The 24,232-nt window shown below is 41.3% G+C and overlaps 1 protein-coding gene across 1 annotated transcript in view; it reads right to left on the minus strand.

The window, feature by feature from the left end:
- The window catches only part of VIPR1 (vasoactive intestinal peptide receptor 1), a 69,884-nt gene that overhangs the window by 22,066 nt on the left and 23,586 nt on the right, over positions 1–24,232 (minus strand). Inside the window, exons 3-5 of the mRNA XM_058817830.1 lie at positions 19,667–19,770; positions 12,720–12,820; positions 10,315–10,447 (exon numbers count right to left, since the gene is read on the minus strand). Of these exons, the coding sequence (XP_058673813.1) occupies positions 10,315–10,447; positions 12,720–12,820; positions 19,667–19,770 (338 nt within the window). The remainder of the gene's footprint in view (positions 1–10,314; positions 10,448–12,719; positions 12,821–19,666; positions 19,771–24,232) is intronic.

The following is a 24,232-nucleotide window of genomic DNA, read 5'->3' on the forward strand; positions in this document are numbered from 1 at the left end:
CTGAGAGACAACCCTGCCAGGCTTTTTCCTTGTGCCCATATTTTACTTTTGGATAATGTTAGCCCTGAGAAAAATATCTTTCTTTTCATTTTTTAGGTGAGTCAGCTGGTCACTACATCAGTTTTATGACCCACCTATAAAAATACAGTTCAGATGCTGGAGGCAGTAATTAGCTCAGAGCTGAATCTGCACTGAATATACATTTATCATTCTCCTCAGTGGCAGTAACTCATTCATAACTCCTGAAATTAGTCAGTCTGGACCAGCTGAGGAATTTATCAAGCTCAATAAGAACAGCTTAGTTGGACAGGAATTGTTCTGAGTTTTTGAGGTACACACACTCCCAACACACATCCATGACCAACCTCCTGTGAATGCAACAAAACTCTATAAAAAAAGGCAATCAACTCCACAGAAATGCCAGCACAAGCCTCTCTTGCCTTCTTTAGCAGGGATAGGGCTTGTTGCAGGTTTAGGATTTGGGTTCAGGAAGGATTTAGACCACAGAAGTACAAAGGAGCACTTGAGTGATTGATACCCCACAATCTGCCACAGCCGGACTGGGAGCACTGGAGTGTCACAGCCCCAGTCACAAGAATCCCCATCCCCTGTACAGAATCATGGAATAGTTTGAGTTGGGAGGGACCTTTTAAAGGTCCCTGTATGGCCTGTCCTGTGTGTGGACACAACCCCTTTGCAGACCCCACATTCCTCCCTCGTACCCATAAACTCTGTGGCTTCCTGAGGTGTGGAAGGCTTGAGGCAGGGCACCAAGACTTCTTTAAGTCAGATTAAAGATATATTGAAGACATCCCATGCAATCCTGGTCAGTGATGCAGCTCCTGGCATTATTTATGGAGTTGGGACGGTGCCTCCAGCAAAAATGTGGGCTCAGATTTGCCTCAATCCATCAGTCATGAAACCTTGAGACCTCAAAATGCTCCTTTAAGGTTCTTTGGTGCTGTAACCTGGGCTACCACCAGCACTGCAGCAGGAAGAGATTTACACTGAGGTTCCTGCAGGTGTCTTCCACAGAAGACTGATAAAAACTCATTTTCCCAGTGACAGATTTACCCAGCACTTTTGTTTTATGTTGCCCAGAAGACACAACCTATGGAAGGGCTGCTGACTGATGGTGCTGCATTTGCACACACAGCAAAAGCTGATCTTCTCCCCAGCCTGGTCAAAGAGGATTCCTTGGCCTTATTTAAAAGCTTTTCATAGATCCCACTCATGACCTGGAAGATGGGACAGCACTGGGCAGGTATTGCCTGCTTTGGAGATGCTGAAATTAAGAATTTCCAGCACAGGGACTGGCCCAAGCCTACATGTCCATAACTATAGTTCCACTTCAGACACTCATAATCATAATTAAATTCAGGAATACATCGCTTTTGAGCTGTTACCACCTCACCCCTTCTGTTGAAACATCAACTTTAACCAAAGCATAATGAAATCTGTAATAATGATCCAGTAACCAAATAATTGCTCTGCTTGTAAGGCTACACATATGGTTAATTCCCCATCTCACTATAATGGCACTGGAATTAATATAAGTGTGAAATTCCCAATAATTTTATACTCTAACTGCTCTGTCCATGGCTTAACATGGCCCATTAATTTCTGTGCATGGCGATGTCAGGATGGACTCAGTTTCCAATCAAGTTTTCAATTTTCAGAGGGGATTTTTCTCTGTTTTTAACTTAACTTTTAGTTCACAGAAGCAGAGAATCATTTGGTTTGGAAAAGACTTTCATTATCATAGAGTCCTATTGTAAGTCCAGCATGCCAAGGCCACCCCTAAACTGTGTCCTCGAGAGAGGGAAAGAGAAAGAAAAAGAAGAAAGAAAAAGAGAAATAAAAATAGACAAAAAGAGAAAGAAAAAGAGAAATAAAAATAGAGAAAAAGAGAAAGATAAAAGAGAAAGAAAAACAAAAAGAGAAAGAAAGAAAAAAGAAAGAAAGAAAGAAAGAAAGAAAGAAAGAAAGAAAGAAAGAAAGAAAGAAAGAAAGAAAGAAAGAAAGAAAGAAAGAAAGAGAAAGAAAGAAAGAAAGAAAGAAAGAAAGAAAGAAAAAGAGAAAAAGAAAATGAGAAAGAAAACCAAAGAGAAAGAGAAAGAGAAAGAGAAAACAAGAAAGAAAAACAGAAAGAGAAAGAAAAAGAAGAAGAGAAAGAAGAAGAAAAAGAAAAAGAAACTAACTTATACTAACTTAGGCTTAGCACACCCGACCTGTTGTGTAAGAACAGCAAAAAAGCAAATTAAAAACAAACACAAGCCAGACTTCCTGGCAAAAAGCCATCACTTTAATTTCTTCCCTCAGTTGAATTGCAGTTGTAGACCAGGTTCAAACAGGTGGGCTATAAAAAAGCCCCACAAGTTTATGTTTGATAATCAAAGTGAATTGTCTTCAAAAACTCAAACGAGAAAATTCCTCCTAAATCAGTTGGGTGCCTTTGACTCTTTCCCTCCCTATCACAGGCTGTGACAAGCAGGGAATTTCCAACAATAAATTGCTGCACTAGTGAGTGGTTCTGCAGCTTCTCCTAGGACAGAAATTTAGGATGCTAGGAACAATATCTGTGAATGAAGAAATGTGATTGAAGGAATTCTTAAAATGCCATCTTGATAGGAGCAAAGGGGCCCACGATGGACTCCACTGTCAAAGTCTCTGTGAAAGCAATTTATGATCTATCAGGACTTATGAAAAATAAAAGACCTTCACGGGAATAGTAATCTTATGTCTTGATGATGAACCTTTCAGAGGCTTCAACTCTAAGTGCAGAAATGTATTATTAACGCACAGGCAGATCAATTTAACTGGATTCATGGCCAGTGCCTGCTTCAGGCACAGGAAAAAGGGGTCCCAAACCCACATTTTCCTGTTAATTTCCTGTTCTGCACCCATCATGCCTTAGAAACATAATGCAAGAGCACTCTAAAGCCTTACCAGTGGCTAATTAATTCCATTTATCTTAACCTGCTTTCCTTCAGGTCACAACCCATTACATTTTCACACACCCATCATTGCCCCGAGAGCATGCCCTGCAATTCTTGCCTCATGTCAGCTGTCACAGGGCAATTTATGAAGCCATTATAACCTGGATTTGTGTCTGGGCTCGTGGATTTGTTACCACTTCATAAAGCAGAGGTGCCATTCCCAGATGGATGAGCTGGGCTGTACAGCCTGACCAAGGCACACCCCCTGCCTCAGCCAGGTAAGGCTTTCCTGCTCCCATCAAAACTCTGCAGCAATGGAGACATCAGGAAGGAGCTTTTGGATCAGTTTCTATTTCTATTTCTATTTCTATTTCTATTTCTATTTCTATTTCTATTTCTATTTCTATTTCTATTTCTATTTCTATTTCTATTTCTATTTCTATTTCTTTCCTTGGCCTCTTCCACCTGCAAGAAAGTTGGGCCATTGATGAATCTGCATGGAGCATTGTATTCCTTATTAGAGAATTATTTCTGCAGAAAGAGCTCAATCCAAAGTAATATGCAATACAAAGTCATATGAAATCCAAAGTCACAAGACTTTATTTAAAGTTAATTTAAACCTGGTTTTTCTCTGCACTTTCACCTCCTCGGTGCCAGCTGAAAATGGCAAGGCATTTATAGAAACAGAATCCCAGAATGTTTTGGGTTGGAAACCTTAAATATCAACCAGTGCCACCTCCTGCCATGGGCAGGGACACTTTTCACTGTCCCAGGGTGCTCCAAGCCTTGTCCAACCTGGCTTTGGACACTTCCAGGGATGAGGTGAGGATTTACAAGGAAATTACACGAGACAGCCTCTAATTCATGTGCAAAGCATGGCAGGGGCAGATCCTGCAGTGATTAAAATAAATTGAGTTGCACCAGTAAATTTTGTCTTGAAACAAATGGAGTTGCACCAGTGAATTTTGTATTAAAACAAATTGAGTTGCACTAGTGAGTTTCGTATTAAAATAAATGGAGTTGCACCTGTAAATTTTGTATTAAAATAAATGGAGTTGTACCACTTTACACTGATGAAAAATGTGGTGCACATGGCTGCTCTTCATGCCTTGCCCACTTCCCACGCAGGCTTCCTCAAATCCAACACTGGATTCAGGAAGAAACTCTTTTGTCTGCTTTCCCTCACACAAGAAGCAACTTTAGCCCCGTAACTGTGATCCTCAAGGCTATTTAAGAATTTCTCTTTGCTGATTTTAACAGGGGTTATGTAACTGTCAGTCCTGAAGGACTCAGCCTATTTTGTCTCTCAGGAATTCCTGTTTGATTTTTGGGAGCTGTCTTGTGAGTATTTCTGAGATGCTGATTAGCTCTGGCTGGCCTAACCTGGGTGTCAGATGACTCAGAGTTGAGTTCAGGTGTAAAAATAGAATTATTTTGGTAAATGGGTGAACTGTGCCTGTTTTGTCAATCACAGGATAAAGGCACTCATGAGCACACCTGCAGTGGTAAACCAAGCCAACCAAAAAGAGAAGGCAATCAGGGTTTTAATAAAGCCCTTCCTCACATTTTTCCTATTTTACCTCTTTTTTGGTGTGTTGGTGGCAGCCCATGATGGTGGCACTGCTGTGTCCAGGATTACAGAATCACTCAAGTAAAGAAAATTCCTCCTCCAGAGCTCTGCCAGTCTGACCTTCATTCCTGGGTTAATTCCTTCTGCTTCCATTCCTGTGTTATTTCCTTCTGCCTCCATTCCTGGGTTTTTTACCTTCTGCTTCCATTCCTGGGTTTTTTTCCTTCTGCCTCCATTCCTGTTTTATTTCCTTCAGCCACAATTCCTGTTTTATTTCCTTCTGCCTCTCTTCCTGGGTTATTTCCTCCTGCCTCCATTCCTGTTTTATTTCCTTTAGCCACAATTCCTGTTTTATTTCCTTCTGCCTCCATTCCTGGGTTATTCCCTTCTGACTCCATTCCTGGTTTTTTTTTTTTTTTTTTCCTCTAGGACTTGTTTGGGTTTTTTTGTTTTGTTTTATTCTTTTCTTCCCTTCCTCTCTGTTTTGCTGTAAACCTTAGATTGTAGCAGTGATCATCAGATATCACACAAGGAAACAGCTGACTCTCTAATATTTGTTTTGCTTTAACACAAGTGCATAAAAAAACCTTCTACAGTTCCATTTCTTCATCAGCCTGCATATCATGGTGCTCCCACATGGATCTGAGTGGGCCTCACTGCTGGAAATGAAAATGTATCTGTCTTCAACTTCCATAAATAAAATTCATTTAGGGGTCTGTAGCTGTTATCAGTTTGTCTTGAGGGAATTACAGTAAAAAACCACGAATTTTTCACTCTGAAAATATGAGATATTCATGCAAATTCTCAACTGCTGAACTCCCACTCTCCTTTGCAAAGAATAATTTTTGTGCTGGAAATTTTTTTGTTTTACCGGAATAATACAAAAGGGACAAGATAAATGATGTGATCTCCCTTGGCTGAATCTCCAGCAAGGGCAAACTTACAAAGCTCAGAAAAAAATGTCAGCTTGAATTTAATCTATGGAATCTGATCTTTGTTTACAGCGAACTGTTGGCTTTGTCTTCAGCAGGGCTGGAAATGTAAGTGGTTCATCATTATGATGCCATCCAGATATGACAGTAATGAAACTATATCAAAACCTATCCCTAAACCCAGAAAAAAATTAAATAAAACAATGATTGAAGTGTTCAGTTCAATCCTTCTGCCACATTTGTTGTTTTGGCTGTTGTTTTCTACAGGGTGTACCCCAGGGAGGGAAGGAAAGGGGAAGATAAATTGTGGGAATGCCAAGAGGGAAGGGCACTAAAGCTAAGGAAATCAGGGAGAAAAACTGAAACTTCTAAGGAGGCCTCTTGAGTCTGGCAGGAAAACACAACCAAACCAAACCCAACCCAACCAAACCAAAATGGAAAATATGAAGGCAAATCCAGACTGAAAAATGGTGCAATTTTTCCCACAGAATGAACAATTTGCAGGTGTAAAAAAGCCACGTGCAGCAAGTTTTCCATCAGAAACGACCAATTAGTAAGACAGAACATGACCTGAGTGAGTCAAAACCAATATTGAGGAATTGAATTGAAGAATTTTTGAAGAACTCAGGGTGGGTGGTTCTACAGAGCCCTCTGAGCCTCATCATCTCCACATCCAAGTGCTGAAAGCCCCAGCTGACAAACACACTCCAGCAGATGCCTGCTTTTAATCCATTTAAGCCAGCAGGATGATTCAGTTACACATAACTACAATTAAAAAGCTCCATAAGTACTTTATGAGAGAGAGGGAGCAAGTGAGTTTGGTCTCCTCATGGTACCTTGAGCAGAACGTTGTGTCTGTGGATGGCCCCCACATCCCTCTAGAAAATTTCCTGCAGGGTTTTGTTTCTTACATTTTCCACATTCTTTCTGTGGAAAATCCCACAAAAATCCACTTTTGGAAGAGGTCAGTCTAAGGATTCATGAACCATGAGCTTTAGCATAAGTCTCTGTTAATTTGGTGAGAGTTCTTCTCTATTTGACTTCTTATAGTATGTGTTGTGAATCTGTTAAGATTGTGGTGGAAATATATTTGCAGTCATAAGGTACTAGATAATCATAATATTATATTTAAAAATATAATATATACAATACAAACATATAAAATATTTATAAATTTATGTATATAAACATATATAAATATATCTATATAAATACATAAAAATTATATATATAATTATATCCATATGTAAATATATAAAAATATGTTTATATATATAAATATATAATATGTAAAATATATAAAATATTATACCATTAATATAATATAATATAATATAATATAATATAATATAATATAATGTAATGTAATACAATACATTGATATATAATATATTATATACTATATATTATATACTATATATTATATACTATATATTAATACATTATATATTAATACATTATATATTAATACATTATATATTAATACATTATCTATTACATTATTAATATAATAATCATACAAAGTGTATTTCAATAGTAGGGAGAGCTTAAGCTCCTCTAATTGTTTTTCTCAAGTCTTTAATTATGTCATATGTCAGTGGTACATATTTGGGATTTGTATTTTGTTTGCCATATTTTATTGGTATGGCTATTATTTGTGTTGATGTCATGTCAAAATCTCCTTCCTTTCGTGTTTTTTTTTTTTCTAATTTTTGCTTAATTGGTAGAATTTTGGATGCCTCTTGAAGAATCTTTTGTATTATTATTAGAGCTGGCTCTTGGAATACGAGGAAATGGGCTAATTCTCTGTTTTTATTCTGTAGGTTTGTGTCTTGCAAAGATGCAAAGGCTTTTTTCAGGCTTTGAGGGTGTATTTTCATTCCTTCATTCACTGTGCCTAGACACAAATCTAACAGATTGGGACACCTGGGAGGAGGAGGAGTGAGGGACATTTCCAAAGGCACCAGTGCTGAGTTCCCTTGGTGTGGGACAAGGGGCCTTGTGCAGGTTCTGGGTTTAAAGATCATTTAAACCTTCTCCATTTAGTCATAAAAACAATCCCTGTTTGTCAGCTCAGGGTTTCTGACTAATGAAAACAGGTTGATTTTTTCACCCGAGCAGCAAGACTTTTCTTTCCCCCAGGAGAGAGTTTATCCATAAAGTAGGACCAAGGACCACACATCACTCTGCAAACATCGCCCAGTGCTGGCTCACACCATCACTCAGTGATGCTCATCACATATATTTTATATTTTGGCTGCACTGGCCCTGAAATGCTTACAGCCACATTCTCAGGCACTGTGGCCCATAGAAATGCTCAATAAATTAATTTTTCGGGGTGTTTGTTCATGTTGAACTCAGTAGCAATCCAGTTCTTTTTGAGTTTATAGTGGTGGAGAGTTAAAACCACACCTGAAGTGTCCCAAACTAGGTAAAATGAAATAAAAATACAGTAAAGCCTATTAAGAAAAGGGGTTTTTATTACATATACATCTTTCTGTGTTGGAGTTTCTACTTGATTAAAGCATTGACACACTTGTTGGTGGAGAATTTAATGTATTTTTGTGTGGCTGGAGCACAAAACATAATTTGAAGTCTTTTACTGCAGCAGGTAATATCAAATTGAGGACTTTGGTGCCTACATCAGAAATGCTGGGAGAGGTTTATATTCATTTGGATTTTATAGCCCTAAATCTGTTCTGTCCTTACCCTTTCATTCCCTAAAGGAACCGAGTGTGGTGTTTCTCTTCTAATGAAACACTTTTATTGCTTTGGGTTTGCCCTGTTCTAAACCAGAGCAGCAGTGAGAGCATTCAGCAAATTGTTTGTTCAAATCTCTCCCCAGACTGAAGGAGCTCAAGGCCACATCCATGACACACACAGCCCTCAGTGAATTGTGTATAAACATGACACACACAGCCTTCAGTGAACTGTGTATAAACATTACACACACAGCCTTCAGTGAATTGTGTATAAAATCCTGACTATATGAATTAGCACCAGGTCTCCCAATTCAAGCTTTATCCTGCCAGTTTAAAGCACAAACTTAGCTCAAGCCAACCTAACCCAACCCAACCAACCCCACAGGAACACAGTGGATTTTACAACAATTTTTCCTAACAGATTAATGTTAGGAGAGGCATTTTGTGTCAGTGTTTTTAGACTGTGACCTAAAAATGTTGTCCAAAATGCTGGTTCAAGACTGCAAGGGGTATGCTCAGGCTAATGTGGTGGAGACAGGTTTGTCCCACATAATTTTAAAACTGGTATTTATCATCCAGCCATTCACCTGAGCTGGCAATGGACTCAAAAATTTTCTGATGGGGAGAAACACAAAAATGTTGTAGCCATGGGGCACCCTGAAAGTGCAGGTATTCTGGATTCTGCAGGAAAATTCTGTATTTACACCCAGAAATGTTTCTGCATGGATGAGAAGCCAACACTGGATCCAGCAGAATCCAGGGCAAACTTCCACAGGGATGAGAGGCTGGTTCACACGCCATGGCCTGTCCTGGTATGACTCTTCTGCCAACTGGCATTGACAATTAATCTGTGGCAATTTATTCCAGTTTCCATGTCTTTCTACCCATTCATGGACCTTCAGAATAAAATCCCATTCCAAGAATCCAGGGAGGATCACAGAGAGGAGGGAGCACACAGGGAAAGGAATCATGCTGCACACAGTTCTTGGGAAAAGCTGAGAGGAGGCTGCTCTGGGTTTCAAGGTCGTTCTAACAGCAGGGACAGGACTCAGGGTAAGGACACAGGAAAGCCAGCGAGCAAGGAAAAAAATGGGCAGATGGAAAAGAAAAGAGAATCTTTTTATCTGGTGGTACATGACATAAAAAACAGGTCCAGAGGTATCAGTATCAGCAAGCAGCTCATCTAATGCTCTGAATTTACTATGGAGGGTTCCTGGTTTTCCTTTTTTTTTTTTTTCCCTGGATAACTTCTGATCACATCTCTTAATTTTGGTGATTTCCATTTCCTGCCAAAATTTATTCATGACTGGTGTCCCCTGATGTCAGCGTGGCCTTTAGATAAACAGCCCTTCTCCCTCCCTAATGTTTGCTCCAGCTGATAACACTGAGTTTGAAAGGCAAACAAATAACCCAACTCCTTTATTCCCCTCATTTATCACCCCAGGAGGGAAATCTCACAGTTGCAGACAGCGAGCGTGGGATACTCATTCAGATGAAAAATGGATGATGATGATGATGGTGTCTGCACAGAGATTTCCTGCCTGAAATCCTGCAGGGATCTGGTCACCTGAGCCCAGGGAACTATCCACATGCAGGATCCTTCTCCCAAAGGATTGAACAGCATTCCAGACTCCAGGGAACAGATTAATTAGAGCCCACTGTCTGTGGGTGCACATAACACACACAGCTCATGTGCAAGTACTTATCCCATAGATAACTAAAATTTGTTATGGGAATTTGGATCTGACTCCCATCCTCATGGAAGAAAAAAGGTTTTATTGAGTCCCTAAACACCTTTGACCAGGATATCCAAGAAATGAGCATGTGGCTGGGAGATGGACACAGGACTGACAGGAGCCCCGCAGTCCTCATTGTGGGTTTGACCTGATAAAATCTTTAAGATTCAAAAACACCTCTAGGACCATCAAGTCTAACTTCAGAAAGGATTAGATATAAAATATAAATGCAAACATTCTGGACTCTGATAATCAATTTATTCCTTCTCCATATAAGTCAAATGGCAGCAATCATGGATTTCTTTTTCCTTTCAAATGAGAAGAGGATATGAAATCTTCCCAAAGTACCCCACCTCACATGCATTTGCAAGGTAATTTTTGGTGCATTGCTTAAGAGGGGCAACAAAATGAGGTGGAAATTTTGAGGCTACTTACTGAACTCACAAAGCAGTGCTCAGACTCCCCACTTTCAAACAGGATGACATCCTTGATGAAGACTGCGATGGCTCTCATGATGAAGGACATGAAGAGGTGCATGTGAATGTAATTTCGAGTACAGTGTAGTTTTCTGTTGGGAAGAAATGAAGCATTTCTGAATAGCAAATCTTCTCAAAAGCATTCTTTTTATATTTACACATTTCTTCTACTATGACATAGAGTCCCAATTAAACATTCGAAACCCTGAGGCAGGCTCCGGTCTGATGAACATCACCACAAATCCACTTAAGCCTCTTTAATTCCACAGAATGTGACAATCCATGTATCTGCAGCAGAACTGCTGCTTTTTCAATCCTCAGAAAAACAGGAAAAACTACAGGATGACAGAAAACAGGTCCATCCCCCTGCTCTCCACTGGAAAAGAAATGTTTTTGATTGTGCAGACTGTGCTCATGATAAAGGGCTTTTTTCTACAAAATGTTTCTGCTGCAATAATTCTTTTCAAAGTGAAATGTCTTTTCAAGCAGGCAAATAAATTCTTAGCATCTGTTCCCAGAATTAACACATATTACAGACTTTCGAGACTAATATGAACTATATTTTCACTTTAAAATTACTGGTTGTTAACGATACTGAGAACTACACCAGAGTTTTTCTATCCCTTGCCTGCTAATATTTTGAAGATGAATTCCGATCAAGTGGGAATTTTTTTAAAAGAGAATTTACACCAGCTAAAGTGAAAGGCCTGATAGTCTGGAAAAGGGTGCTTTGTAAGACACCAGAACCACACCAGACCTCACTCAGCAGCACAATGAAATTATCACCTCTTAATGAGCCAGTGGGCCCTGGCAGGGGTTGTTTCCATCATAATCTCTGATGATGGCAAAATAATGGGGCTGAACTGAGTCCTCTGTGCCTGCAGGCCAAGGCAAGTCAAGATAAGCTGGTTCCCACCAAGGAAAAACAGGATCCTCAATGGTTTCATCAGCCTGGCTGGCACTTTGTGCCTTGTGGAGGTTGTTGGCATGTGTCTGATTGACTCCTCCATTGTAAGAGCAGTGGAGAGAGCACTTGGGAAGAGAAGTGCTGCGTTCCTGAAGGGTGAGGCCAGCCTCGGTGTCAGTCACTCTAGAAAATGTGCTCTGTCTTAAATGAGGAGATGGAACCTCATCCAAAGGGCTCTTCCATCCCAGCTTTTTGCTCATCTCCCTTTGTATAAATTAATTTATAATAGGAGATGACATAGATGCAGACATCTTCATTGGAGGCACCCAAATTTAGATGCCTGAATCTATTGCAAAAAACAGAGAGCAAGAATTTATCCATTTGTTACAGTGTGGGATTCCAACGCCACTTGGTGAGCTCCAGACTATCTGCCCATCCATCCATGGTCTCCTGGTCTCCTGCAGGCCCTGCATCCTATCTGCCACACTTGTGCCCATCTCAGGGACACCAGCAAGTTTAAATGGCCCTGGGTGTCTCTGTCTTGCCATAGAGTGACAGCAGGAAGTGTTTTTGGAAAAGACTTTGGGAGGAAACAGGGTGCCCAGAGAAAACTGTGGATGTTCCATCCCTGGCAGTGCCCAAGGCCAGGTTGGATGGAGCTTGGAGCAACCTGGGACAGTGGAAGGTGTCCCTGTGCATGGCAGGGGATGGAGTGAGATGATCATTAAGGTCCCTTCCAACCCAAACCATTCTGGGGTTTTGTGATCCTGGATTTTTTGGATGCAATTTTGGATACCATTTTGAATTCCTACTTTAGGTAGAAATTCCCTGGTATCCATATACAGGACACTATGGACTGTAACCTTTTAAGAGAGATCCATCATAGAGCACTCTGCCTTTGGTGAGATGAATCCCCTTAAATAATTGGATTTTGTTTACAACTCCCACACAAACGTCACAAATCACACACCAAAACACAGCCACACTGATGATGGAGGAACTTTCCTCCCTTATCCAAGACAGACTGACAGAAATCTTGGGCATCTTCCTGTAACACTCAAAACCTGCACAGCTGTCGCCTTGTTCTTCCAAGTTCTTCTATGCCTTCTGATGCTACATTCTCGTAATGAAGATTCTCACGCACTTTTCCATAAATTATTATTGTTTTACATTCTTTTCTGGAGGAGGACAAATTTGATGGACTGCTGGTTTGTCCAGTGTCACTGGAGAGGTGGCACTTTCACCCTCTAATCCACTGTCACTTTTGAAAGTCTATAAATGTTGGAGTCAGAAATTAAACTTCCCTTTCTTTTTTACCTTGGTGATTCCATCATGCGTGTCATTTTATTTCATGTCCTATAGCAACACAGCCTTATTTTGTGTCCTGTGTCCACACAGCCTGTAAATCACCAGCCTCTGAGCCCCTTCCCTGATTTTTTTTCTGCTGGTGGCCTTACCTGAAGAGACACAGGATGATCATGGCAGCTGTGAGGGCAATGAGGGACAGGGTGTGCCCGATGGTGTAGCCGGTCTTGACCGTTCCGTAGAACGCTGTTTGCTGGTGTGAAAGAAAGAAAACAGAGCTTTCAAAGAGGTCCAAAGAAATCCTAAACACAGCATCACTGACTGCTGGGACAAGGAAGTCATCATTCTCCTTTCTCACAGAACACCTCTGACTCCTTCACCCTTTAAAATCCCATGCAGTAATGAATGTGACTCAAACACCGCCGGTGTGAGTGCGGAGAACTCATCTGGGTGCAGCAGGGCTTGGACCACTCCAAACCCAGGTTAAAATTACACAAGGGAAAGGTTCCTGCTGGAAGGAGGCTGATTTGACACCTGCAGAGACAGCTCCAGCCCAAAACCTCGTGGAGCAGGAGTGACCAATGTTCAGCTAAACAGTGCACGACACTGGGTCTGATGCGGTGAGAGCAGTGAAATTAATTTTATTAAGGAGGTCTGAGGACAGAACTGTCTGGGAAATTGGTTTGCATTTTTGCTTTTGAGGGACTTACACCGTTGTTTAGGCAAGTAAAACATTCTCACTGTTAACTCAGAAATATGTGCTAAGTGGGAAATTGGTTCATGGTTTTTCTCTTTGATAGCACACAGAGGGAATCTCTGAGCATGGCACAGCAAAGGGCTTGGATCCAACAGGGAATCCCAGTCTAAATAAAACGGGCAAATAAGCTCTCCAAAGCTGTCTAGCAACACTCTAAACCAATAGAATTTGATTTTCAGCTTGAAAAAAAAAGAAGAAAAATTCAAGAGGTAAAATTATTTAGACATTTATAAATTTAAAAAAAAAATCCAAGTTTTAATGAGAATCTGACTCTATTTATGGAAAATTTTATATTTTCCAGCTCTTGACTGACCCTCCTCTGCTCTTCTTGTCACCATCTTCTATAAACAACCAAAACCATAAAGAGCAGGTTAGGCAGAAAATCTAAACCCAACCTTGTTTGGAGAAGTACTCTTCCATAACATCGAGGGTTGACATTTTTATGTGCTATTTTCCCAGGCTTGAACAAGTATTTGGTGCTTTACAGAAGCAGGGAGGCTGGGATGAGTGTCAATCCTTTAGCATTTGCACAAGCCAGCTTGGAGAGGTGTTAAAACAAGCTATTTTTCAGAGATAACACTGGTCACATCTTTGACCACAGATCTCAGAGGTGGTTGAAGCATCACGTCCTTCCAGGCACATCACTGAGAGCTTTGGGTCACTCTGAATAGATAATTCAAGGCTTTCAGGACAATTCATCTGCCTGGTCTCGCCCAGATAAAGCTCTGCAGGTGGGGCCTCACCTGAGGGGGGCAGAGGGGCAGAATGCCCCCTGTCCCTGTGGGATCAGCCCAGGACACAATTGGATTGCTGAGCTACAGGTGCACATGGTCAGCGCGTGTTCAGCCTCTCTTCCACCACAACCTCCAAGACAAAATCTTCTTTCCAGCCTTCCTGGAGTCTCAAAGGCAGCTCTGACTTTTCTAATTAAAGCAGCTAACCTCCCTCACGTTTAATCTTTCTCTATTATCGCTATTTTTGATGGCACCAGGAGGTGCAGGAGGAAGAGGCTGTCCCACGCTTCATTTAGGAGAGCAAAGTAGCCCTTCTGCTTCTTAGAGTTATTCCCAGGAGCAAGTTATGCATAGAAGGTTCCTGTTGTTATTCAACAAGCAAATCCCTGCTTTCCCCTTCATATTTTATAGTGATTAATCCCTGTTGTGCAGAGAAGGATGGTTCTGCATGCAGCTTTAATGCAGGATGTGGGGTCATCTCTGCTCTGGAAACAGCACATAATGGCTTCTCACTCTTCACTGCACTTGCTAGTGACAGTTGGTTCCTATTTCAGAGATATCAAAGCAGAGAATTTGACCCAAGATCATAAATGGAATTGAAATTTCACTCAGGGTCCAGATTATAAAATATTCTTATTAGGAAAGAAAGTGATGTAGATAAGCGGAGGCAATGCCTGCCAGGATGCCTGACTGTTTTACAGAATGAAATCAGGAAAATTCATCATTGTCTCTCTGACTTCTAAAAGCTTCTGCTTAATTTAACTGGAGTGTGATAATAACAGTTATTCAGGGTAGGTGCTAAATTGAGATTAACTGAGATTTATTTTCCTTGGTTTCTATTCAGTAACCTCAACATTTGTCCCTTGGTTAAAAATGGGAAACATTTACAATTTTGGGAGGAAAAAGAGAGAAATACTGATATGAAGTCTTTCAGGAGTCAAGTGTTTTGGGGTTCATGCCATTCAGCCCAAAGTCATCGGGGTTCTCTGGAGAGTAAATGAAAAGGAATTTCTTTGGAGAGAAATGTGGGCTAAATTGACCTCTGGAGGTTTCTCTATTTCACCATTTTCAGGACAAACCTGAACCATCAGAGACCTGCTGTTGGAACCCTGGATACTGAGAATTTTAGACTTTCTGTGTTGAAAGGCGCAGATCCTCAAGAGAACAATGCATTGACCTGAAGCTATAGAAAAAGCTTCCAAAATTGATTAATAACACCAGGATTGGGAGTGTGTAGCTTAAATAAAAGTGTGTGACATCACACAGTGGAACACTTAAGAGTTTAAAGTTTTAGAATACAGTAATATATATAAGGCAAGATAGAAGTTTTAAAGCAGTAGCTAACCCTTCATCTTCACCTTCTTCTTCATGAGTTTAAATAGTATTTTATAATTAGATAGAAAAGTCCACATTGCAGAACACAAGTAGTTATTAAGTTAAAAATAAAGATAAATTAATTTCTTAATTAGATAGTTTTTCCTTAAAAGACCTTATAGAGATAAATGTGAAGCCATTTCGTAGCTTATTAGTGAAATACTGTAAAACTCACAACTTGTAAGACTAGATTAAAAATAAGAATTAATAAACATCTGAATCCAAAATACCATCCCTACATATTTAATCCCGACCCTGACCAAAGCAAAAAACCAAAATAAAACCACAAAAACCCTGGGGTGGCCCCTCTGAGCAGATGGAAGCACAGCAGGGAGAAGAGCATCACCTCTGACAGAGGAGCAGGATAACAACCCCACTCCCCATTTGCTAATGCACCATTTCTAAAGGTCAGCTTGGAGAGGGGCTCATCATCCCTGCATGGACCCCAAGAGCAGCACTTTGGGGCCTCCATCATCTGCTGCTGTAGGCACTGCCAGAATTCACAGCTAAGGCCTCACACACTGCCCTTATTTATTTTTCATTTTTTTTGTTGCTGTTTCTGACCTGAGACCAAAAGTTCATGAAGTTCTTAACTCCTGGAAGCTTATCAGTCTTTCCTAGACCTCATGTCCTGTACAGCCTGCTGTTTTTTTTTTCTCCTCCCTTTACTTCTTGCTCCCCAAACTCACTGCCAATTCGACAACAAGAAAACAAAAATCTATTCTTCTTCACAGGCTGCTACTGCATGTTCACCCCCTCTTCAGCCACCTTTCACACAAATTGGAAGAAAAAAAGCAAGAAAAACACTGTGGAAATCAAAGGAAAATAATTAAGAAAGAATTAAAAGAACACAATAGAAGTTCTCCTGGTAACACAGAACTCTGGCAACGCTGCAGGCTGTTGGGTGGCAGGAGCATGTCCCAGGAATTCCCAAATCCCCTGTGCAGCAGGAACACTCTCAGGGTCTATTGCTGGTCACAGTGACCCTGAGATGTGTCAGAAAGTCTCTTTTCCTGCCCAGCAGTCAAAGAAAGAGTCAGAGCTCTTAATTTCTCAGTCTCAAGGTTGTTTCTTGTGTCTTATCTATAAAATTCTTTCTCCTGTCCAGCCAAGGTCCGCTCAGCAGGTCAGTCAGAGGCACACCAGCCACCCCAGAGGTGTTGTTATCTTTTTATACTAAAAACTATGCGTACAATATTTACAATTACTTCCCAATACCTACCACCTATGTTAGACAGTGAGCTTCTACTCTAAACTGTTGCAGACATCTTTTATGAAAATCCTTTCCTCAGGATTTTTCCTCTTGAGAAGCTGAGAGGCCTCAGGAACAAAATGTAAACATTGATTATCTGCTGCTGTGGAATGCAACAGGTGCACCTGGGATTGGTCTCATGTGGTTGTTTCTAGTTAATGGCCAATCACAGTCAGCTGGCTCGGACAGAGAGCTGAGCCACAAACCTTTGTTATCATTCTTTCTTTTTCTATTCTTAGCCAGCCTTCTGATGAAATCCTTTCTTCTATTCTTTTAGTATAGTTTTAATGTAATGTATATCACAAAATAATAAACCAAGCCTTCTGAAACATGGAGTCAAATCCTTGTCTTCCCTCAGCCTGAGACCCCTGTGAACACCGTCACACAAACCAATTTAAAAGTGCCAACATCACAGCAGAAGATGGAGGACAAGAAGAAGGAGAAGAAAGGCTGGACACACCCAGATCCCTCCATCTTGCCCCCTGAACCCCCATTCTAAAAACCCCCAAAATCTAGTTTTTCTTGTAATAAATTCACTATCATTCTACTTAAACTGTCGTGGCTTGCAATCCTTCATATAAGGTTGGCAATTGTTTTTTCCAAGGGCTCAGTCAAAGGCACAGGGTGTTGGGCTCTGTGCTGAGGTCTCTGAGCCCCCCGGGCAGGGGCTCGAGTCCTCCAGGGCAGCCAGAGGAGTTTCCTGGGTTCCTACAGGACACCAGCCAGAGCTCTGGGTGGGGGCCCTTGCACGGCAGAGTTGGAGCTGTGGTTTCTGCAGGCACACAGCTCAGCCTGAGGGAAGGACACTTGAGGATGTGAAGCGCTGGCGGACCCTGAGGCAGACTAAGGCTCTCTTCAGCACAGCCCTCAAGTTCTTTGTGCACCTCTGCCTTTGGTCTTTTCTGTTTTTTTTTCCCACTCAGAGCTGGCTTAGATTCCCTGTTAACTCCTGGAGTGCCTTGGCAATGTGTGACCGTGCACAGAGACCTCTCACCACATTGAGTCACAGACTCCCAGAATGGGTTGGGTTGGAAGGGACCTTAAAAATCATGTCACTCCACCCCTGCCATGGGCAGGGACACCTTCCACTACCCCAGGCTGCTCCAAGCCCTCTCCAACCTGGCCTTGGGCACTTCCCAGGGTGGGACAGTCACAGCTTCTCTGGGCAACCCGTGCGGGGGCCTCACCATCCTCTCAGTGAGGAACTTCTCCCCAATTTCTCATCTAAACCTGCCCTCCTTCAGCTTAACACCATCCCTCCTTGTCCCATCACTCCATGCTCTTGTGAAAAATCCCTCTCCAGCCTTTTTTGTAAGCCCCCTTTAAATACTGGAAACACATATTAATTAATTATTGAGATTCCTATGTCCAACATTCACTAACACTGAGGTATGTTTTAAACAGCAACAAAAAAAAAAAAAAAAAAAAGCATGAGCAGAGGTTTAATATAAACACATTAAGCTATTATATAAAAACATAAATACTGCAACATGTGATTGCAGTGAAGTATAACTTTCCATGCATAAGCTTTTTCTTGTTGACTGTGGGACTGCTTCAGGTGATTAGTTTAGATTAGATGCTGAACTTTGAGTTAGGTGAGGTGAATCTTGCTTCTACCATTTGTTATCCTCTTTAGACTTTACCCTTCATGTCTCAGCATGCAGCAAACCAGTAACAAACTCCTTCCTGTGGAATGACAATACTCTGCAAAGCTAATTATACCCAGGTCAGTGATTGCTAATTTATACACAAATATCCCAGAGAACTTCTGGATTTTCTATCAAAATTTAGTAAAATTTCATGAAAATATGTGTTCTCTACAGTGATGTGGATATTTAGCTGTTTAGGATGTGCAGAGCAGCAAAAGATAATTTTTATCCTTTTAGAGTTTTTGATGATTATGTTGCCATAGAAAGATTGGAACCACCATATCTACTTAAGCATAAATATAAACGTGGAGGGCTTGTTTCAAAGTACACTGTAGAAAATAAACACCTAAAGTTATGTGTGGGCATCATATGGACAATGATCTGATCTTCTCAGGTCCTGACATCCTGGAAATTTTGGATGCTCCATCCCTGGAAGTGTTCAAGGCCAGGTTTGAACGGCCTGGTCTAGTGGAAGGTGTCCCTGCCTGTGGCAGTGGGTGGATGGGATGATCCTGAAGTTCCTCTCCATCCCAAGGTGTGGAAACCCAGGGCACTGGGAATATTTCTGTGTCTGCTCTGGGGTGCCCTGACCCCCAGGGCAGCACTGACTCTGACCCTCATCCATGGAGAAAGTTTCCTAAACTCTAAAATAGACTGGAATCCACAAAAGTGTGCAATAGATTCTAGAGAGCAGTGTAGGTGTGTCACTTGGTGAGAAATTGAGGTTTTGGGGTTTTTAGTGTGTTGTGGATGGAAGCAAGATGGAGGGCACAGGGTGTCATCCTGGGTTTCTTCTTCATGCTGCTTCTTCCTCCTTCTCCATGGGTTTGGGTGGCATTTTGTAATTGGGCAGAAAAGTCCCCATTGCAGCTCTGTGGGATCAGTTATTGGGTTAAAAGGGAAAATAATCCAGGTGTCAGTTCTGAATTGGATAGTTTAGTCTGAAAAGCCCTTGGAACAAGAGATTGTTGGCCATTTTGTGCCTTCTGATGAAAAGCTGCTGAACTCCCAGCAGTGAGACTGTTTTACTGATAAGAAACAATAAACACCTGAGTGTGAACATGAAATAACATCTCAAGTGCCTTCAGTCCAGACCCAGAGAAACCCACACCTGGAACCACCACACCATTCCATAATTCTATGAGTCTATGACATCAAAGGGAAGATAATTTCCTTGACCAAACATTTGAACTCTGCTTCCAAGGATCCTCAAGAGGATCCTTCCCTCTTGAGGAATCAGAGGGGAATGGGAAAAGTTTGGCATGGGAAGATCCTACAATTCTGGTATTGATCTCTGTTAAATCTTGATGCCCACCCACCCAGGTTTACAAACCTCTTCCCCTGGAGTGCTGTTGGAATCATATCCACAAGCTACAGCGTAGGGTGCAGGATACACATCTGACCAGCCCTGGCTTGTACAATTCCTGGTCACATTCCCTGCAAGAAAAGAAAAAAAACATTATTTAAAAAGAAACCTTCAGCTCACTGTTAAAACCACTTCTGCCTCTTGTGGTATAAATGCCAAAGCACAATTCTTGTAACACTTAGAGAAAAACTCTCATGCTTTTCCCCTGTTATTAATTTTTCATATTACACAGAGCTCATAAATGGGAGGCATCTATTCTGTTTTAAAGTCCAGACCGAAAAGTACATTTTAATACAGAGGTGCACACAAAACATCCCTTCAAGTGGTACCATGCTGCCAGTTGTACCCAGACCTTTGGTTCCTGGCACTGCACCAGTATTGTTTGAATGTTTTATTGTCACATTGACTTTGTTCCTGGAAAATTTTTTATCTAAACAGAGCAGTGAAGTATTTATGCCTTTCACTGTGCCTGTGAGAAGCCAGGACAGGGATAGATAAAGGGCTCATTTCACACCATGCAGATAAGGCTGGGGGTCTGGAAACCAAATGCAGTCCTCCACACCCAGACCTTGCCTACAACTGAGCCCTGAGCAAATGTGATTCCTGAGAAATGTACTGCACTCTGGTTTGTGAACAAAACACTTCAAAATTTGGCTGTGAAGGGAGAAAATCCACACACTGACAACCTGTATTGCCTGTTTCAACTTGCACACTCCAGGGCAGGAAGATTTCCTGGACTGTCAAGCTCGCTGAGTGCCTGGGGCCTCTGACCAGCCAAAAAGAGCTTTAATTAACACAAGAACATCTCACTCCCTCAGCCAAACTGTCAAAACTGAGGTTTACGTGGCTCTTTGGTACTCAGAGCTGCCTGATCCATCCAGGACTGTAAGAGCAAAAAGCACTTTTCACTTTGTAAAACATCTCTGCTCCCTGTCCCAGCCGGACCTCAAACCCACAGCAGCTTAATCCAGCCAAAGGAGGAGAGAGCAGCACTCAGGACAAGCCTTATCCCAAGAGGTTTGTGGGCTAAAAGGCCAAGATATGGGCTGGTCAAAAAATAATAAAACAGAAATGCACCCAACAGCACATTGTAAATTCCCCCAGCGCCTCCCCTGACCACCAGTGCCCACCCTGCCCACCTCACTAAAATCCCATTACTGGGGCATTCCACTGGTGCCATTCACCTCGCAAAACTGGAAAACTGGTCAATACGCCAGAATGAACAAACAGAAATAAAACTTTGCTTCTTAAGGTGAAAAACGACACCAGTGAAGCTCAAAGAGCTTTGCAAACATTTCCAACAATTGAGCTCTTTGCACACAAGAGTAAGAAAAGTCCTGCAAATGCGACCAAATCAATTATTCAGCTGTGAGTCACAAAAATATTTGAGTATCACCTCCAGCAATTTCTGACACTTCAGTAATCTGAGCATCTTCCCAACCACGGGCCTGTTCTGCACTGAGAACAATCCCCTGCCTGAAGTCACTTCTCCAATCCCTGTCACAGATGGATTTTGACATTAAATTTGCTCCTCTAATCTGTCTTTGCAGCAGATCTGAATCTGGGAGGTGTTGTAAAAGCAGGGCCTACAATGCAGGGAAGAATGTGAGGAGAACTCCATTGATTCAGAAGGATAATTAATTACCTCATTATATTATTATTCTATACTATATTACACTACATCTAAACTGAAACTGCACAAGCACCCAACTCAACCAAATCTCCTGACCAACCATCAGGACACAGCTTGCAGAGATGGGTCAAGGAAACAAAACACTCACACCAGAATCCAATCAAGCAAATTCCTTCAGGTAAACAATCTTCCAACACGTTCAACGTGTTCCAAAACACAGGAGCAGTAGATGAGATAGGATTTGGTTTTTTTGGAAAATCACTCTTTTCTCTGCTTCTCTCAGGTTCAGAGACTGCGAATCCCACAGGGAGGGCTCTCAAAGGTGCTTTTCTTCATTTTTCCATGGGCTGCTGGCCCAGGCTTTCCCTGCATGGCCACTGTTTGCAGTTCTTTCCACCAGGGTTCATATCAGGATCATAAAGGATCTTGTGCAAACAAATCAAGGACACGACTGTTGGGTGCTTTCAGCTTTTCTGAGTTATGCAATTTCTGTTATTTCTTCTTTGTTACAATGGATCCCATTATCTGAACTTCCCTGCTTCCCATTTCCTGCTCAAAACTCTGTTTGGGGATGGCTTAAGATTTCACAGTGGTTTTCAATCTTTGTTTCTTATTCTCAGTGAGCTAAGGTGTGCTTCTTTCAGCTTATTTTTCTCCTGTTTCTTCTTTTCAATTGCACTTCCTCACAATTTTATGATTATTTAAAAACTCTCACCTCTCTCAATACCTACAGAAATTGTCCCAATGCTTTAGCAGATGTGGAAACCAAGGTAGAAGGAAAATCAATGACAAAGCATCCGTGGGATTAAAAAACTAATTATAAAAATTACTTTGATTTTAGGGAAACAGAGGAAGAGTTTAGGGAAACTTCCCAGAGAATTTTTCCTGCTACCCTTTGCAGCTCATGTCACCTTTAGATGTGGAAATTCACACACATGTTGTGATACAAGGCACCTTTCTAAAACCTCTCATGTTCACCTGACGTCTGAGAGGTACAAAAAGTAAAAGATTAGAAAATAAAGATTTGATCACACCACAATTTGCCTCAAGTAATGGATGATGTCTGTCCTCAGACCAAGTAACATTTCTACTTACTGCTATTTAAAATATCACTTTCTATACTGAAAATGAGCATAAAATTTGGGAAAGTGCCTCACAAGCTTAGCCTTCCTCTGAGGTTCACAGGCTCAGGTTAGACTGAAGTATCACAAAGATTTTTATGTTCCAATGTCAAATCCCAGCTCTGCTGCAGATCCCTGATAAAAATTAGACATTTTTTGTGGTCTCACTGGCTCTTGTTTTTTCCAGACTTTGGTCATAAAGTCTAATTATTTGTCAATGGAAAAGCAAAATTTTCAAAGCACCAGAAGTTGTATTTGCCCTTTTCCAGAGCTGTTTCTCAGCAATTTCTGTAACACAAGTTCTCCCTAAAATAAGCACCAATGGAGTACATTGAAAATGACAGAAGCAGAAAACACAAACTTTCTGTACTTGGAATTTATCTCCAGCCTTTCAAAGCCCACTGGATTTCCCAAATATTCCCATTTCCTATCAGACTAGAGTTAAAATTTTCAAACTGTACTCCTGGATATTTAATGAGAAAGGAGACCAGGGGTTTATAATTACATGTATTTAGCAATGCAGAGTTGAGGAGATTCACTGAGAGATGGGAAGCATCCCAGTGCCTGAAGTTTGTGCTCCAGGCTCTCCTCTGTGCTTTGGAAAAAGAAGAGGAAAGTCCCTGGTGGGAGCAGAGTCCCCTCATCCTCATGGTATTAGTTAAAGCCATGAATTAATCTGGGTTTTTCTGTGGGGTTTGTATTTAATTTTATCAACGTCAAAGTGGCATGACTGTTCCTAAAAGCAATGAGGTGAGGTTTTCCATTTAAAAAAAATTGAAAAAGCCACAACTAACTCCCACTTGTTTTAATAATAACCTCATTTTGCCTTGCAAGAGCTCAGTTCCTGCTTTCGTAGCATCCCAGAATGGCTGAGGTTGGAAGGGACCTCTGGAGATCATCTGGCCCCAAACCCCTGCTCAGGTGTGGTCACCTAAAATTTAGGCATGACCAGATGCCTTTTGGATATTCTTGGAATCCTTCAAGGATGGAAGCTGCACAAGCAAATCTCGTCTCAATTCAGAATCATGAAATCATCAAGGAATTATCTGGGTCGGAAGGGGCCCTAAAACCCAGCTCCAACCTCCCATGAGACCTCCTTGCTGTCACTGAGAGGAATTTCCTGCCATGATTTATTCATGACACAGCAGAAGAAAAGGGAGGGGTTTGTGGAGCAGAGATAAAACCAGAACATTTTCTTTATCAGAGGTGTTTGATCTGGGTGGGAGTTAAATCACTGAACACATGAACTGAATAAATGCACAGAGCTGTTGTCTTGCTCTCAATTTTTTTTTCTCCTACTTAATTTCATTCTGCCTCTCATCTGTTTCAAACACACCCTTCAAACTCTGAGACACGTCTGAAAGTTCATGTTACAGGTGAAGTTTTACCTCTTTGATCTGCGTGGAAAAAAACCCTCTTATTGGCTTTTAATGGGAGTTTGAATTCAGACAAAGAGATCTGAGGTCAATCATGGCTCAGGGGTGTTGGGGTTTGCCCCCCTCTTGCTTTCCTTGCCCTTTTCTGTAACAACTTCTAAAGCAGAGGGGAAGGTGGTGACTGATTGCCCAGCAATCACTCCTGCTTCTCTAGCACTATATTCCATGGACATAAATCGATTTTTTCAAGCAGAAACTATTAAAGCAGTAACATTTCTATTATTTACCATTCCTGAGACACTGCTGAGCCCACTGGCACATCTCTGCTTTCATTTTTATTATTGATCTGCCCCACTGTTCCTGGGGAACACTTGGAACTTGCAGACAGCTTTCACTTAGCTGG

The sequence above is a fragment of the Ammospiza caudacuta genome, chromosome 1, assembly GCF_027887145.1.
Source record: "Ammospiza caudacuta isolate bAmmCau1 chromosome 1, bAmmCau1.pri, whole genome shotgun sequence".
Classification (NCBI taxonomy): domain Eukaryota; kingdom Metazoa; phylum Chordata; class Aves; order Passeriformes; family Passerellidae; genus Ammospiza; species Ammospiza caudacuta.